Source organism: Gossypium hirsutum, chromosome A07 (genome assembly GCF_007990345.1).
Source record: "Gossypium hirsutum isolate 1008001.06 chromosome A07, Gossypium_hirsutum_v2.1, whole genome shotgun sequence".
In the NCBI taxonomy this organism is placed as follows: Eukaryota; Viridiplantae; Streptophyta; class Magnoliopsida; order Malvales; family Malvaceae; genus Gossypium; species Gossypium hirsutum.
In genome coordinates this window covers 10,730,194-10,742,806 of record NC_053430.1, presented here as the reverse complement: position 1 = coordinate 10,742,806, position 12,613 = coordinate 10,730,194, and the positions used below count along the sequence as shown (strand labels likewise).

Sequence of the window (12,613 nt, the reverse complement as noted above, 5' to 3'; positions counted from 1 at the left end):
AGTGATCTGTAAATGGTAGCAATGCTCTGAAACCCTATTCTGGCAGTGGATACGGGTTAGGGGTGTTACATTACTAAAAAGCAATTACATTTTAATAAATTTAGTTGTAACAGCCTAGCTTCTTATAAATAATAAGTTGAAAATCTGAGAATAGATGGAGTACAGTTAATGAAATTTCTCGATTTTATATTTAGAATTTCTTTTTCTTTGCTTAATTTTTCTTTAGCTTCCCACCACTGTTCAAGTTATGTTATCCTATCATGGTATCAGGGTCAAGTTGATAAGCAAACTACTGACCAGAAATCTAACTTATCTCAATTAACAATCATATGTTAAAACTAATGTGCATGATAAGTTTACCTATAATACCAACACAGTTCCAATAAGGTGAGATGGTATACTTTATCAGACATAAAATACAAAGGTTGACATTTTATAGTTTTTAAATCTAATTCAACCACATTTCTTCCATCTATGTATACTACAAATTTTGTTATTCAAGTCCTTTATTCTCCCTAATTTAAACATTAAGCTAATTTCATAGCCTATCAGTTCCACATTTCACCTATTTTAAACTACTCGATGAAACATTGTAAAAGAGCTCAATACACAAGTATAAATCACATATGATGCTCATCTAGGCTAATCATATACATTGGTGTCGGGTTACCTATCCCGGCTAAACCTTTTATTAACACATTAAATAACCTGGCCAGGGTTGTATATACATGTAAGGTTACCTGTCTAGACTAAACCTATAAAACAACATCATATTACTCGTCCAAGTTAAACTTGTCTCACATGTACTTTCGAGTCCTCAACAAATGTTGGATCTCGGAATCATCGAAAATCACCTGTAACCATGTGTATGAGACTTTTACCAAGTTCATCGAGACAATTTCAAAATATAATTTCGTCATCATTTCTTTGCAATTTAGTTCATTATCACCTTGTGTAGCTAATTGAAGTTTCCAATTAAACATTCTTATATGTATAAAACTAAAATTTAACAAAAAAACTTAATCACATTTATGTTATAAAAACTTACCTGGCAAAACAACAACAGATAAGGTGTTAGGGACTATTCAACAATTTTCCCTTTTCCGCATGTATCCTTTGGTTGTTGTAAATCTCGATCTAAACCATAATTTAATTAAATTATCAATAGTTATATGACCATTTAATTTTATCTATCAAATAATCCCTAATGTTTTAAAATTTATTCAATTCAGTCCCTAAAACCGAAAATTCCATAACTTTCAAATTTGATATTCGATTTTGAAATCGATCTCAATTACATCCTTCTACAGTCCATCAAAACCTACATTTATAGAAATTTTATGCCAAATTTAAAATTATTACACTTTAATCCCTATACTCAAAACTAGCAATTTTCACTTTACAAATTAGTCATTTTTCATATCTAAGTTTCAAATATAACCAAATAACATAAAAAACTTCAAGAATACTTAAATGATAACTTTTGTAAACTTTAATCGTTTCACAAATGAATCATTGAGTGAGCTAAATCAAGATCCCAAATTTTCAAAAACATAATAATAAAAAAACTAAATTGGGATAACTAAATAAGTGTCGAAAGCTTCAAAGCCCTAGAGAGGTTCTCTTTGATGGAGAAATCGGTGGAAAGGAGGAAGGTGAACAAATGTATTCTCTCTCCTTCCACCATACCTATTTGTTTATTTTAATTATAATATTTTTATGTTATTTTAATTATAAATTATAATAATATACCGTATAAAATTTAACCAAACAGTCCACTAGAATTTCAATGTACAAATTTATAGTAATTTAACTTTTATGGTTTTTACGATTTAGCCATTGTACCTTAATTAACCATTCAATCAACAAAATTATTAGATTGAGATTCAATATAACACTAATATAGACTCGTAAATATTAATAAATAATATTTACTGAATCAATCATTGAAAAATGGAGTTCAAAAATCGTAGTTTCCAATGTCATTGAAATACTGGCTGTTATAGACCGTTAGACCAATAATACTTAAATAGTTAATTAAAATTTCATAAAAATCTAAAAAATCAAATAAAACTGATTTATATATATTTAATTTTTTTAGATTTTATGAATTTTGAATTATTTATTTAATTATTGTTGGTCCAACGATCACACCGGTCGAACTAGTGATATAACTTGTTCAACTATTAGTTTGATTATTAAAACACTGAAAATGACACTTTGAGATTGTATCATATCACCATCTAATTTTTTTTTGCAAACTAAGAGTGTTGATTTTTTAAGTTTAGGAATCAAAATAGACTAGTTGTTAAATCCAAGTGCCAAAATAAACAAAAAAGTACTACTAAAATAAATCTATTTGTCAAGTTCAGGGGTCAATATAGACCAACTTACCAAGTTAAAAGGCCAAAAAATACATTATCCTTTTTTTTTTCACTATCGTTAACATAATGAGTTTAAATCAATAATTACTTTCAAATTTAAGGATCAAATCGAAAAAAATAAATTCAAGAGCCAATGTGGGACTACTTATCCACTTGAAGAGCCAAAGTTAAATTATCCCTATTATTATTATTATGAACTTCCCTAAAACGTAGCGTGTCGGTGCAAGTACAAACAATTGCTCGTTATAAGAAAAACACCACTCCCTCCAGTTTCTTCGATTGAATCGGCCGCCGCATTCTCATATTGTTAAAACCCTATTCCTATATCGCCGCCTTCAATCGCCGGCGTCTAAGCTCAGTTCCTCATCCCCTTCAACTGCTTCTTTCTCTCATTTTGTTTAATTTATTCCCTCCCCCCAAGTTTCTTCCAAAAACAAACAATCCCTGTATCTGAAACCCTAAATAGAAGTAGGCGCTCTCCTTTTATTATTATTTTTGCTTCAGTTTCTTCTGAATTTCTCAATTGCTACGGGTCTCGTATGCCTTTTGTAAGTGTACAGGTAATTTCACCTTTAAATCCTCTCTTTGCCTTCTTTATTTTGCCAATTTGAAATCTTAGGACCGAAATCGTTGTTGAATTTATGTAATTCCTATCTATCTCGTCAGGCACTACTTATAGTGGATTCGACATTTTTCTAGGGGAAAGTAAATAAATAAATCTCCGTTTCAATGGATTCTCCTGAGCGTAGCAGTCGTAGTCATGTACGACGTGATAGAGAGGATAGTTCAGACTTGAAAAGTGATAGGGCAGTTGGGGATGAAGAGGAATGTGAGGCAATTGATAGTAAGAGGAAGCATAAGTGTAGTAAGTCTAGAAAGAGTAGCAATGTCGAAGAAGGTGAGGGAGTTGAAAGCGGTAGTAGTGGAAGGAGGAGGAGTTCTGGGGATAGAAGTGAGAGCCGTAAAAGGTCAAGTGCTTCCACTAGAGCTGATACTGATGAAGATGATTGCGATACCCCTAAATCGTCCCGTCCCAAGCAGATCAGGAGAAAACAAGAGGAAAGTTCCTTGGAGAAATTGAGTAGTTGGTACCAGGACGGAGAAATTGAAAGCAGACAAGATGGTACTGAGAAATCCGGTGGTAAAGGACATGCTTGGGCCGATGAGACTGACAGAAAGAAGGTGGCCTCTAAACTAAGTAAAAGCAAAGAAGAAAGGTCCCATGATGGAGAACTAGAGAAGTCACTCGATAGAGATTCTAGGTATTCAGAAAGGAGGGAAAGCAGCCGTGATAAGGGTCATAGCTCTTCTGAATTATCAAGGAACTCCAGAAGAAGATGGGATGAATCAGATGCTTCTAGGAAAGCCGAAGAAAATACTTATGAAAAGCCTGATTTGATCAGTGGGAAAGCTTCCGATCTGAAGTATGACAGTGCTAGAGAGAATAGTGCTTCTGCTAGAAATGAGCCTAGTGAGAGTAAAAGCATTGCTGCTGATTCAAACAATGAGAAGGGTGCCAAATCCAGCAGCAGGGAAGAGAGAAGAGTTGATGCTGAGAAGAGTAAGAGCAAAGGTCGGTCAGATGCCTTAGAAGAAGACAATAGGTCTAGTCCATTGACTCGTGAAGACAGATCAGGTAGGGAGAAAATTGAGAAGCACAGACAGCAGAGAACTCCCTCTGGTCGAGATGTTGATAGTCGAGAAAGGGCATCATCCAATGTCGATGATGATGGAATAACATGGACAAGGGATAAAAGTTCAAGAGAAGTAGGGCAAACAAACAGGTCTAGGACCCCTGAGAGAAGTAGTAGGCGTTATCAAGACTCAGATCCCACTGAGATGGATTTTGAAAGAAGCTCAGAACGCAAAACAAAAGAAATCGAAAGGGATGACAGATCCAAAAGCAGGGGTGATAATTGGAGCGACAGGACTAGGGATCGAGAAGGTTCAAAGGAAAACTGGAAAAGGAGGCAATTGAGTAATAATGAGAAAGAGTCCAAAGATGGGGACAGTGCATATGACCGTGTTAGGGAATGGGATTTGCCAAGGCATGGCCGGGAGAGGAATGAAAATGAAAGGCCTCATGGTCGGCCAGGCAATAGAAAAGATGGAAACCGAGGTGAAGCTGTCAAGACATCATCAAATTTTGGAATCTCAAATTATAATTATGATGTCATAGAGATCCAAACCAAGCCTCTTGATTATTTAAGGGCAGAGTCTGGATCCAACTTTCCCCGGAGAACTGAAAGTGGTCAGCAGTCTGACATGAAGTCAACCCCAAATGAGGAAGAGTGGGCATATTTGCTAGAAAATAGAGGAAGGAGGAGTGATGCGTATGGTTCTGGACCCTTGGATGAAGATTCAAGGGACAAATATACTGAGCAAAGTAACTCAACACGAGATCCAAATGTACCAAATGATGAGCTTGATTACAGCGGAGGGAAAGGGAGAGGCCAGAAACTTACTGCATCTGGGCGGGGCTTTGTTGGCCAAAATTCTAGTGCTGGATCTCAACCACCTTATGGGAACCAAGATGTAGGGAGTTTTGGCCGTGTTCCTCCTCAAGGTATGAAAGGGAGTAGGATGGGCAGAGGAGGAAGGGGGAGGCCTTCAGGGAGGGACAATCAACAGATGGGCCTCCCAATGCCTATGATGGGATCTCCTTTTGCTCATCTCGGGATGCCACCACCTGGACCCATGCAACAAATTAACCCTAGTATGTCACCTGCTCCTGGCCCTCCAATATCTCCAGGTGTCTTCATTCCACCGTTTTCCCCACCTGTGGTCTGGCCTGGACCTCGAGCTGTTGATATGAATATGCTTGGTGTTCCACCTGGTCTCTCTCCTGTCCCTCCTGGCCCCAGGTTTCCTCCAAATATGGGAGGTCTGCCAAACCCTGGTATGGACTTTAATCAGTCAGGTCCTGGAAGAGGACCTTCAAATGTTTCATTGTCTAACTTTAATGGGGCAGGGCCAATGGCACGAGGAACACCGCCTGAAAGAACATCTGGGGGTTGGATTCCTCCTAGAACTGGGGGTCCTCCTGGTAAAGCACCTTCCAGAGGAGAACAAAATGATTATTCTCAAAACTTTGTTGATACTGGTATGCGACCGCAGAACTTCATCAGGGAGCTAGAGCTTACCAATGTTGTGGAGGACTATCCAAAGCTAAGGGAGCTTATACAGAAAAAGGATGAGATTGTAGCTAAATCTGCTTCTCCTCCCATGTATATGAAGTGTGACCTCCGTGAATTTGAATTGTCTCCGGATTTCTTTGGGACAAAGTTCGATGTTATTCTTATAGATCCCCCTTGGGAAGAATATGTTCACCGGGCTCCTGGAGTTGCTGACCATATTGAATACTGGACATTTGAAGAGATCATGAATCTAAAGATTGAGGTAATCAAATGATTTTGTTGTTACCTATTACTGCTCCCCCCACCCCCCCCCCCAAAAAAAAAAAAATAGCAGTTAGATTGTCTTGCAGTTGATGATCTAATGCTAACATCTCTAGTGTTGCTGGTTCTTATATATTAGCAACCGCGAAAACTCTCTCTACATAGTTTATGGATATCAGAGATATTGTTCTTTACTAACCAGAAATGTACTGTGTATATAGGCAATAGCTGATACACCATCCTTTATCTTCCTTTGGGTGGGTGATGGTGTGGGCCTCGAGCAGGGTCGGCAATGCTTAAAGAAGGTACATGATTAAAATTTAGTTAGAATATGATTTGGCTTTTCTTCTTTAGCAGTAACAAAATTGATAGTTGTAATAGTATTTCTTCTGTGTATATTTTGGCTGTTTGTTCTGTGTAACAGTGGGGTTTCCGGAGATGTGAGGATATATGCTGGGTGAAGACCAACAAAACAAATGCTACTCCAGGTCTACGACATGATTCTCATTCTATATTTCAGCACTCAAAGGTTTGTAATGTTGTTTCTCCCCCCTACTTTTTAAAGCTTTTATAGTCTGTTATCATAGAATTTCCTTGGGCAATCCGCATTCCTTGTACTCTTTCCTAAACTTTCCCTCACGTTACCATTTCACTGAAGGAACACTGCCTGATGGGTATAAAAGGAACAGTTCGTCGTAGTACTGACGGTCACATAATTCATGCCAACATCGACACTGATGTAATTATTGCGGAGGAACCTTCTTATGGTTAGTACTCATGTATATATTTTAGTTTATTGGTCTTTTGCACCCAACCATTTGATATAGGCATGCTATTTCCTTTTTTTTTTTTTCAAATTGAAATTGATGTAGGCATCCCATTCCTCTATCTGATGCTTTATTTTACTTCTTCCGTGATTGTGTGGAAAAGCAATATTTAAAAATTTCATGCCAACTTTGCTGTAGGATCAACTCAAAAGCCCGAAGATATGTATCGAATCATTGAGCATTTTGCTCTTGGTCGCAGAAGGCTTGAGCTATTTGGTGAAGACCACAATATTCGATCAGGTTGGCTTACTGTTGGTAAAGGACTGTCTTCATCGAATTTTAATGCAGAGGTATGTTAACCTTTCGAAACAGAATTTACGACGATGATTGAATTGTTTTCATCTTGGCTGCTGTGTTTTAGAGAAATTGGCTGATCATTTCAAAAAGCACAGTTGATATATAAGAAATTAAGTATTTTAGGCAGTAAATAAAGGAAAAAAGTTATTTGCATTGTACTGAGGAAAATAGTGTCTTGATGAGCATATTATAAGCTATGTTACTCAGATTTTTTTTTGAAGGTTTTTCATTTGTTTGGGGATCTTTGGAGGTCAATTCCTTGTATCCATATGTCTGACATGAGTGCTAGACACGGATGCTTAAACAAAATAGAAGACTCAAGAGTAACATAGCATTTATCAAATATATTTTGATTTGTAAAACCATTCTCATTGACATAGCTATAAAACTATGTGGAACATAAAGTTATAAGCTTCGTGTCTTATGCTGAGAATTTTGTTGCTTTCCAGGCATATGTTAGAAACTTTGCGGACAAGGATGGTAAAGTGTGGCAAGGTGGGGGAGGACGAAATCCACCCCCAGATGCACCTCATTTGGTGAAGACAACCTCAGATATAGAAGCACTGCGTCCCAAGTCACCGGTCAAGAACCAGCAGCAGATGCAACAACAGCAGTCAACATCTATTTCTCTAACGTCCAATTCCGCCAACAGAAGACCTGCTGGAAATTCACCCCAGAACCCAACCGTCCTTGGTTTGAATCAAGAAGGGTCAAGCTCAAACCCATCAACGCCTGCTGCTTGGGCTTCACCGATGGAAGCCTTCAGAGGACGAGAAGGCATGAACATGTCTTCAGATGATAGGATGTTTGATATATATGGATATGGTAGCCAGGCAAATGGGGAATATCTGGATTTTGAGTCTCATAGACCAATGAATTTAATGTAGCTACTTCTAGTAAATTTATATTTTGACGTGTTTGATTTTTTTTTTCACTATAATTCAATTGCAAATGGATAGAGAAGTGTAAATTTTATTATCACTGGACAACAGCCAATTTTTGCCTCAGGCAAATTCAAGAAGTTGGTGAGCTTTAAGTCTGCTTTCTTTTGCTTTCTGTTGTTATATGTTTTGGTTAAATTTTATGACCAATTGGTAGCTATTAATTTTTATCTAAGTTTTGATATTTTCAAAGTTTGATACAATATATTATTGTATATATTATTAAAAAAACAAAATATAACAACTAAAATATGAGTTAAGTTTACAACTTTTTGCATAATAAAAAACTAATTGTATAATTTAATCAAATATATTTATTCATTACTAAATCAAGATTAAAATTGTAAAATTTGAAATCCATGAAGTAAAAGTCTAATAACAAAATTTGACCATATATTTTTTTATTTGAGTGCTGGATCACTATAATCCAATCACGAGATTTCTTCACAAAATGTTTTCAACCCTACTACGCAAGTCATTGACATGATAGATTCATCTTATGAACAAAATATCAAATCAAGCTGTTTTCATTTTTATTCCACAAAGCTAGAGACATCCATAACCATAACCATCTCTTCGGCACACAGAAAAACCTGTTACAAACGAGGGAAGATACCAGTTGCACACATTCATATAGATTTTACAGTATTTGCCACATTGCGCATGCACAGAGCTTGCAAAGCAGATCAACTAGAAGGAAACCTTAATACCCAGCAAATCCATTAATTGAGAAATGAACTCAGGGTGTCCTGGCCAAGCTGCTCCAGTAACCAAATTTCCATGAGTGAAGCATCGATCTATAGGCTCAGGTTCTAACCAAGTTGCTCCGGCCAACACCACGTTCAGTTTCACAGCTGGGTATGCGGTACATTTCTTCCCCTTAATCACAAAACGGACAAAAAAAAAAAACAATCATGGAATGCTCAAAACATAAGTTTGTGTTAACAAAATTCTGAACAATGGGAAAGTACCAAGAAGGCCCTTATACTATTGCCCTTTTTACTCAAATAATGGGCAAATTAACCCCTTTACGTTAGATAAAAAAGCAAACTAATCCTTTTTGTTAAAAATTTCATCCATTTTATTGTTAAAAACTAGCATAACTAACAAATGACGTACTTGTACCTCATGCTGACACACAAGGGCCAATTTTTACCAGTAAAAAGGATGAAACAGGACCCGTTTACTCTAGCATACAGGGATTAATTTGCCCATTTTCTGAGTAATGAGGAAAAAAGAAATCTAGCTCCTAATACAAGGGCCTCCATGGTACTTTTACCCGTGAACAACATAATTTTGCAGTCATCATATAAAAAATTTATGGTTTTGAACAATTAAATCTTGAAGATGTGATGTATGCCATCAAAATCGGATAAGAAACAATGTATTTATGTAATAGTGATGTGTGTAGTATGTATGTATGCTAACTTAGAATGACCCGTATAAAATGTAGCATCCCTGTAATATATGTACCTGCGTATGTATGTAAATGAATTGGCAAAACTAGCAATCAATCAATGTCACTCAGGAATACTACCTTGAGAACGCCAGCAGCAGCTAAAATCTGCTGTCCATGGCAAATGGATGCAACCGGTTTCTCGGACTCCATAAAATGCTTCGCTATATCAATCACTTTCCCATCTATCGCTAAATATTCTGGTGCCCGACCCCCAGGGATGACAAGAGCATCATAACTTGAGGCATCTATGTCCTCAAAGTTGGCTGTTAGAGTAAAATCATGACCTGGCTTCTCGCTGTAAGTTTGGTCACCTTCGAAATCATGGACAGCAGTTGGACACAAATCGCCAGCCTTCTTCTTAGGACAAACTGCATCTACATGGCAGCCTAGAGCTTGAAGTGATTGGAAAGGCACAGTTACTTCATAATCTTCCATATAATCCTGCAAACAAGAGAAGCAACGTTTTTAAGATATCAATGACCAAGCATGTTTCTTTCTAAAACTTCATTTATCGATATCATTATTTGTACAGCGGAGGCTACGGGATAGAGGAAGGGATTACAGAAGCTGAGACTCAAATGATGAAAGGTGGAACTTACATTTATCATTTACCAATGTGTATAGACAATTATGACAATAATCAACCACCTTAATATGCATGCTTCCATATGAACTAAAAATCAGACTACATGTAAGCACTTCAAGACTGCATACACGAAAGGTGAGATAGCTAAACAACCAATCTAACTTCAAACAGCCAAAAGGAGAATGTTAACCACTAGGTAAAAGTACCATGGAGACTCCTATACTAGGAGTCATATTGCATGTTGCCCTCTCTACTAAAAAAATGAACAAATTAGTCCCTATACTTTAGATCAAAGAGCAAACTGGTCCTTTCAATTAAAAGTACAAGGATTAAATTGCCCATTTTTTGAGTAGGAGAAGCAAAACGCAATCTGACTCCTAGTACAAGAGCTTCCAGGATACTTTTACAAACATTTGTACCACCTCTAACAGGTAACATAGGCATAAAGATGTGCATGTGTAAGTATGTACACACACACATGCATTTACATATATATACATAAATATATCATTAATCCCATTGTTCAGAATATTACTCAATTCTCTAGAAGTCATGATAAACAAAAATAATTTTCCTAGAATTCATTGAAGAGAAGTTACCCCACAAAGAAATAGGATCCTTTTGTTCGATTCGGATATGGTGCCCCCTAATGCTTTCACAAACAACCTGATAAACTCGGGATGACCAATATAAGTAGCTGCAGTAATGATATTACCATCAACAACACAAGCTGCCAAAGTATCAGGTTCAATCCACAATGCACCAGCAGCAATAAGTGTAGGTCCAACAGCAGGGAAACCAGTACATTTTAGACCACCAACTGCCCCGGCAGCAGCTAATATCAATTGACCATGACAAATTGAAGCAACAGGCTTTCCAGAATTAACAAAATTGCGAACCATGTTCAATACAAATGCATCCATAGCAAGATATTCAGGAGCTCGTCCTCCGGCTATAACTAAACCATCATATTTAGTATGGTCTATATCTTCAAATGATGCATTTAGTGTGAAATTGTGACCACGGATCTCGGTATAGGTCTGGTGAAAATTAAACCCAGAAAGATAAAAGAAAATAGCTTTAAAAATGCAATAAGAAATCCCAATAATGAAACGTAAAGTAAAGGGTAAGTAACCTGATGGCCGGAAAGTTGATGAATAGCGGTGCGGCAAGTTTCGCCGGCCTTCTTGCCGGGACAAACAGCGTCCACTGATATACCATAAGCCAACAGAGCCTGGAAAGGGACCATAACCTCATAGTCCTCGGCATAGTCGCCGCAGAGCAGGACGACCCGTTTTTCCGACATGGCTGAAGTCGCCATTTTTGTCTCGCTTCGCTTAGTTGTTGCAAATAACGAGAATTCTAGATGCCGGCCCAATGATTCCTTATACTTGAGGGTTCTGAAACTTCCTCATCCAGATTTTTCGGGATGATTTGATCCGTGAAATTGGAAATTTTCTGGGTCTTTGGTTTGCGAAAATATTTTTATTTTTAGGGTAAACTGCAACCGAGGTCACTCAAATATTAGTAAGCTTACACTTTGGTCACTCAACTTCAAAAAATTACAAAATGGTTACTGAACTATTTGAAAGTTTTAATTTAAGTCATTGAATTATATGGAATTTTTTATTTAAGTCATTGGGCTATTCAATTTTTTTAAAAAAATCCAACTAGTAAGCTCCAAGTGAAGATTTGTCAATAGGTATGATGGATTAGTACCCATCAACAAGTAGAAGAACGTACCTTAGATTAAAGTCGATTTGAAGGTTAGTATCGAAAATCGAAGAAAAAAGCTGCTTGGATTTTAGTTTATAGATTCGTAACATTCAAAACTATTTCATGAAGAGAAGGGAAATGAGGGCTTTCGACTAATGTAGGTGGTGCAAACAGAGAATGTTATACAACAAATATTTTAGTAGCTTAGTGACTTAAATGAAAACTTTCAAATAATTTAATGACCATTTTGTAACTTTTTGAAGTTAAGTGACCAAAATATAAACTTACTAATAAATTAGTAACCATTTGTAACTTTTTAAAATTTATTGACCAAAACGTAAACCTATTAATAGTTTAGTAACATTTGACTGAATTTACCCTTTTTACTTTTAAAAAATAATTTTATTTTTTTTAAAAAAATATGATTGATAAATAAATATAAAAAATTGCTTTCATTAATAAAAATTTTAAAAATATTTTTTAAATACTAGATAAAATATTATTGGGAAGGATAATTGTAAATCCTAAAAAAGCCTTTATGAATAATAAAACAAATATAAAAGAAATATTTAATTATCCAAAAAATATATTTATGTAAATAATTGATCTCAATGAGTACCCTATCTATCTTTAGGATAGGCTTTTGTCAAAATATTTAAATCTCTAAAATATAATATAAATATTATTAGGAGTGAAATTTTGTTATAATTTATTTTGAATTTAATTATTTTACAGATTTTAAAAAATAAAAATACTCATATTATAAAAAAATTAAAATTAGTGATTTTTATGTAAAAAATAGTGATTTTTAATTTTTTTTATCAAAAAAATTAACTCAATTATATTAATAAATAATAATATAAATATATCTAGATTTGTCCACCACTTGATTGGGGCAGTTTCGTCAATTTCTACATGCACGTGAAATCATGAACAGATGTTGCGATGAAATGAGACAAAATCTCATACATGGCGCTCATTTGATTTCATTTTTAAGAAGAAAAA

General features: G+C 35.8%; 2 protein-coding genes across 3 annotated transcripts; one reads left to right on the top strand and one right to left on the bottom strand.

Moving 5' to 3' along the window:
- The first annotated feature begins 2,583 nt into the window (after positions 1-2,583).
- Positions 2,584-7,942, top strand: LOC107899376 (N6-adenosine-methyltransferase non-catalytic subunit MTB). Of its 2 annotated transcripts, none has more exons than XM_016825072.2 (7): positions 2,584-2,944; positions 3,051-5,783; positions 6,004-6,087; positions 6,207-6,311; positions 6,441-6,549; positions 6,748-6,899; positions 7,356-7,942. In XM_016825072.2, exons 2-7 carry the CDS (start codon positions 3,114-3,116, stop codon positions 7,791-7,793), a joined length of 3,558 nt encoding a protein of 1,185 aa, XP_016680561.2. In that variant the 5' UTR covers positions 2,584-2,944; positions 3,051-3,113; the 3' UTR covers positions 7,794-7,942. The 2 variants fall into 2 exon arrangements, with proteins under 2 accessions (XP_016680561.2, XP_016680563.2); XM_016825074.2 differs by having other exon boundaries at positions 2,594-2,944; positions 3,084-5,783.
- Positions 7,943-8,358: 416 nt separating this feature from the next.
- LOC107899375 (protein DJ-1 homolog D) lies at positions 8,359-11,467 on the bottom strand. Its single transcript, XM_016825071.2, has 4 exons — positions 11,028-11,467; positions 10,492-10,932; positions 9,385-9,747; positions 8,359-8,726 (listed from the first exon to the last, which is right to left on the bottom strand). Exons 1-4 carry the CDS (start codon positions 11,211-11,213, stop codon positions 8,538-8,540), a joined length of 1,179 nt encoding a protein of 392 aa, XP_016680560.2. The 5' UTR covers positions 11,214-11,467; the 3' UTR covers positions 8,359-8,537.
- Between the last annotated feature and the right edge of the window lie 1,146 nt (positions 11,468-12,613).

What these genes read in the sequence shown, in the direction of transcription:
- LOC107899376 (XM_016825072.2), top strand. Translation starts at nt 3,114, where the DNA reads ATGGATTCTCCTGAGCGTAGCAGTCGTAGTCATGTACGACGTGATAGA. An exon ending in TCATGAATCTAAAGATTGAG is followed by an intron (nt 5,784 to 6,003) that starts GTAATCAAATGA and finishes CTGTGTATATAG; the next exon opens with GCAATAGCTGATACACCATC. An exon ending in TGCGGAGGAACCTTCTTATG is followed by an intron (nt 6,550 to 6,747) that starts GTTAGTACTCAT and finishes ACTTTGCTGTAG; the next exon opens with GATCAACTCAAAAGCCCGAA.
- LOC107899375 (XM_016825071.2), bottom strand. Translation starts at nt 11,213, where the DNA reads ATGGCGACTTCAGCCATGTCGGAAAAACGGGTCGTCCTGCTCTGCGGC. An exon ending in ATCAACTTTCCGGCCATCAG is followed by an intron (nt 10,933 to 11,027) that starts GTTACTTACCCT and finishes AATTTTCACCAG; the next exon opens with ACCTATACCGAGATCCGTGG. An exon ending in CTGCTGCTGGCGTTCTCAAG is followed by an intron (nt 8,727 to 9,384) that starts GTAGTATTCCTG and finishes TTTGTGATTAAG; the next exon opens with GGGAAGAAATGTACCGCATA.